This window comes from Coccinella septempunctata, chromosome 1 (assembly GCF_907165205.1).
Source record: "Coccinella septempunctata chromosome 1, icCocSept1.1, whole genome shotgun sequence".
Taxonomy (NCBI): Eukaryota; Metazoa; Arthropoda; class Insecta; order Coleoptera; family Coccinellidae; genus Coccinella; species Coccinella septempunctata.
Genome location: NC_058189.1, coordinates 18661905 through 18664959, shown reverse-complemented (window position 1 = coordinate 18664959; position 3055 = coordinate 18661905). Strand labels below are relative to the sequence as shown.

The following is a 3055-nucleotide window of genomic DNA, read 5'->3' as shown; positions in this document are numbered from 1 at the left end:
ATAAGGGCCTTCTCGACAATAGAAGCAATAAACTTTCAACTTTTATGTTTTATGACACTTTATGGCCCCCCCTGTTCAAGACGGTCCGGTAACGATCGAGCAGATTGGAATATCTTGATTTTGCCTTATTTGTTTGTTCTTGTTAGAGGTGAAGAATAATTCTGTTTTAATTGCTTGATGTCTTATATGAAGTGATTCAATATTAAAGGTTATATGATTGTTTTTTAATCCGTTGGAATTTACGATTGTTCTCATTCTCTTCGGAGAAACTTTGAACACAAAAATTCTATATAGAAAGACAGCTTTAGTTTAGTATATGTACTTCTGAACATTGAGTGTATTAATCGAATACTCAAAGCTTCGAATGAAATTATCTTATGATCCTGAAATAGATATCAATTGAAATTTCTGATGAACACTCTGAAAAAAGTATAATTGTGATTTCGAAATAAAGAGTAGAATTTTTGTCACGAAAATAACCTTAATTTGCTTCGGAGTAAGATTTTTTGTCTTGAATTAATTGTACAAAACACAGTGTTGAACATATACGGGGTGTTGAACAATTTGATAGGTCCAGAACTTTTAGGGGTATATTTCCTGAATAATTTTAGTTAAAAATTTTCATATAAAAATAGGCACGCAAAAGCTTAGTTGCGGACGATTTCCAAATTTTGAGAGGGTATCAAAAAACCTTGAATTTCTCTTCAATTGTTTTTCAGTTATGCGATTTCCAGTCAACATTCTCCTTATTCGAAAATAGGTCATAATTGCTCATAACTGAATTATAGATTCATATCAAATCTGCAAACTCTATTCGAAAAACGTTTTACAAAAACTGGCTGGCTGACTGATTTTTCCTATAAATATGTCAATATCATCACATGTGTCACTCAAAATGACTTAAACACAGAGTTGCCAAACTGGAATATAGTATGACTGGTGGCGCCACGAAACACTTTGATAAGGTCAATATTATAGTATTTATGAGATACATATCCGGACACTTACAACACGCCTCCTTAAATCTATAATATTGATCCTTTACATGAAATTTTAAAACACATTTCAAGAAAATTAAACCAATCCTAACTCCACTCTGTTTTTTAAAAACTTATTCTTATTTTTGGGTTCATATGAATAGGGAGTGGTGAAATGGATAATCCAAATACCTGATAATAGTTTTACTTATGCTCATTCTTATCTAAACTTTTATTCAACATGTCTGCTAAATTAAATTTAGACTTCATCTTTACAATATCAATCACACCCTTCTTGCATAAACTAATTATGCGCATTCGTATTAACGACCACTGTCAATTTTTCGCCGAATTTTTTACTACTGGATTTGCATTCTAGAGTAATAATATATAAAATGATTTCTATGATAGGTATCGAGAGAAAATTTTTGCAATCAGGAATTCACATTCAATTCAAAATGTGGTCGACGGAAAAATCTTGTAATCAACTCGATCATTAATTGAGCGATGAATAATCTCGAACATTAAAATTAAAATATCTCAATCATTAATCGCTTTCATTATAGCCTAGTTGATTAAATAACTGATTCACACGAAATGCCTCACTAAAAATAATCCTTGCCTGACACCAAACATATCAATCGCAAACTTACCGAAAAATCCTGGAACTCCTCAGTGTATAGCGACAGCTGTCTTCACCAATCTTTGACGGAGATGGTTAGTGAAGGCATTCTGTTCGAAATGCCCTTCGCAAATTTTTCTGTATATCAATTGTTTTTCATCCATATCTGAAAATATGATGAATATTAGTTTTTGATTCGATATGACAGCAGTAAATTAATCAAAAAGTTTATCACGTCAGTAATTACCCGGAGTGAAAACAATGTTTATGAATAAAACGATTACCTACCTAAAAGCTCGGTATTTCCAGAATGCTGAATCCACTTTCGACAACGTTCTTCATCTTTCACTGGAAATCTGAAATATGTGATGGATTTCTCGGTGGATATTTTCTTAGAACATCCAACATATGTGCACATTACTGTAGACATTTTCCCTAAAAAAACAATTAAATTCGCAGAATCCAATTTCTAAATCCAGGATAAACACGCAAGCTAGTCATATTTCCACATTCGTTTTTTGAAATGAGAAAAATTATACTAATTGTACGGAACTAGTGAAAAAGTTTGTAGGCAACTCTTCCGGATGTCCGGACCAATTTAAACAATTAAGTGTAGCATGTTAAACAATTAATCTAAGTGTACGTTAATGGGAATTAGGAAGGTGAAAAAAATACAGATCATCGTGAATAGAAACGAAAAACGACAACACACACAGAAAAAAAAACAAATCAACATGAATATAATAAAACAGACAATTGCAGAGTCACGATAAGCACTGAGACACACTTACCAAAGTCAAATTATGCTTTCAAAAAATAGATGGTACATATTTTAGCCCTGAAGAAGCGACAATATATGTTGCGAAACGTTGGAATTAGCTAAGATTTGCTGATTTTTTTCACCGTCCTGATTCCCATAAACGTACACTTACATGAGGTTGAGAGGAAGTGAGCTTTTAAGTTTTAAACAATTAATGTTGATGTTCACTCACCTTATTATCGATAGATATCACAGAACACAAATAAATAGATATACTGAAGATTTCTTGATAATTTTTCACAAGACACACAATACTCAACGGTAGGGTTCAAAATGAAACTCGTATTTATCGAATCCTCCTTTTATTTAAATACACCCCCCTTTTTTCATCATCATTACCTGAAATTTTGAGAGGGTAAGGAGTACAACTGTGTAATTCCTGGTTTATAGGTGTAGGTATAATTTCCAAGAATTCAATTATATTGAACAACGGAAATTTTTATTGCTTTATATATGGCTCAAATAAGGCCGGCGAAGCACAATTTTAGAAGAATATTTGCATAAAATAGGCCTTTCATAACAACAGAGTTGATGACATGTATTTTACGTGAATATTTCCGAACTACTCTGAATCAGACTATTCTGGTTTATTTCTGTTGTATTTTCTTGAGAAATTCATATTATTCGAAGGAAAGA

The 3055-nt window shown here is 32.1% G+C and overlaps 1 protein-coding gene across 1 annotated transcript; it reads right to left on the bottom strand.

Annotated features, from left to right (window-relative positions):
- Positions 1 to 1649: 1649 nt before the first annotated feature.
- LOC123322858 (THAP domain-containing protein 1-like) lies at positions 1650 to 2029 on the bottom strand. The gene is made up of 2 exons (XM_044910912.1): positions 1888 to 2029; positions 1650 to 1765 (listed from the first exon to the last, which is right to left on the bottom strand). Exons 1-2 carry the CDS (start codon positions 2027 to 2029, stop codon positions 1650 to 1652), a joined length of 258 nt encoding a protein of 85 aa, XP_044766847.1.
- Positions 2030 to 3055: the final 1026 nt, after the last annotated feature.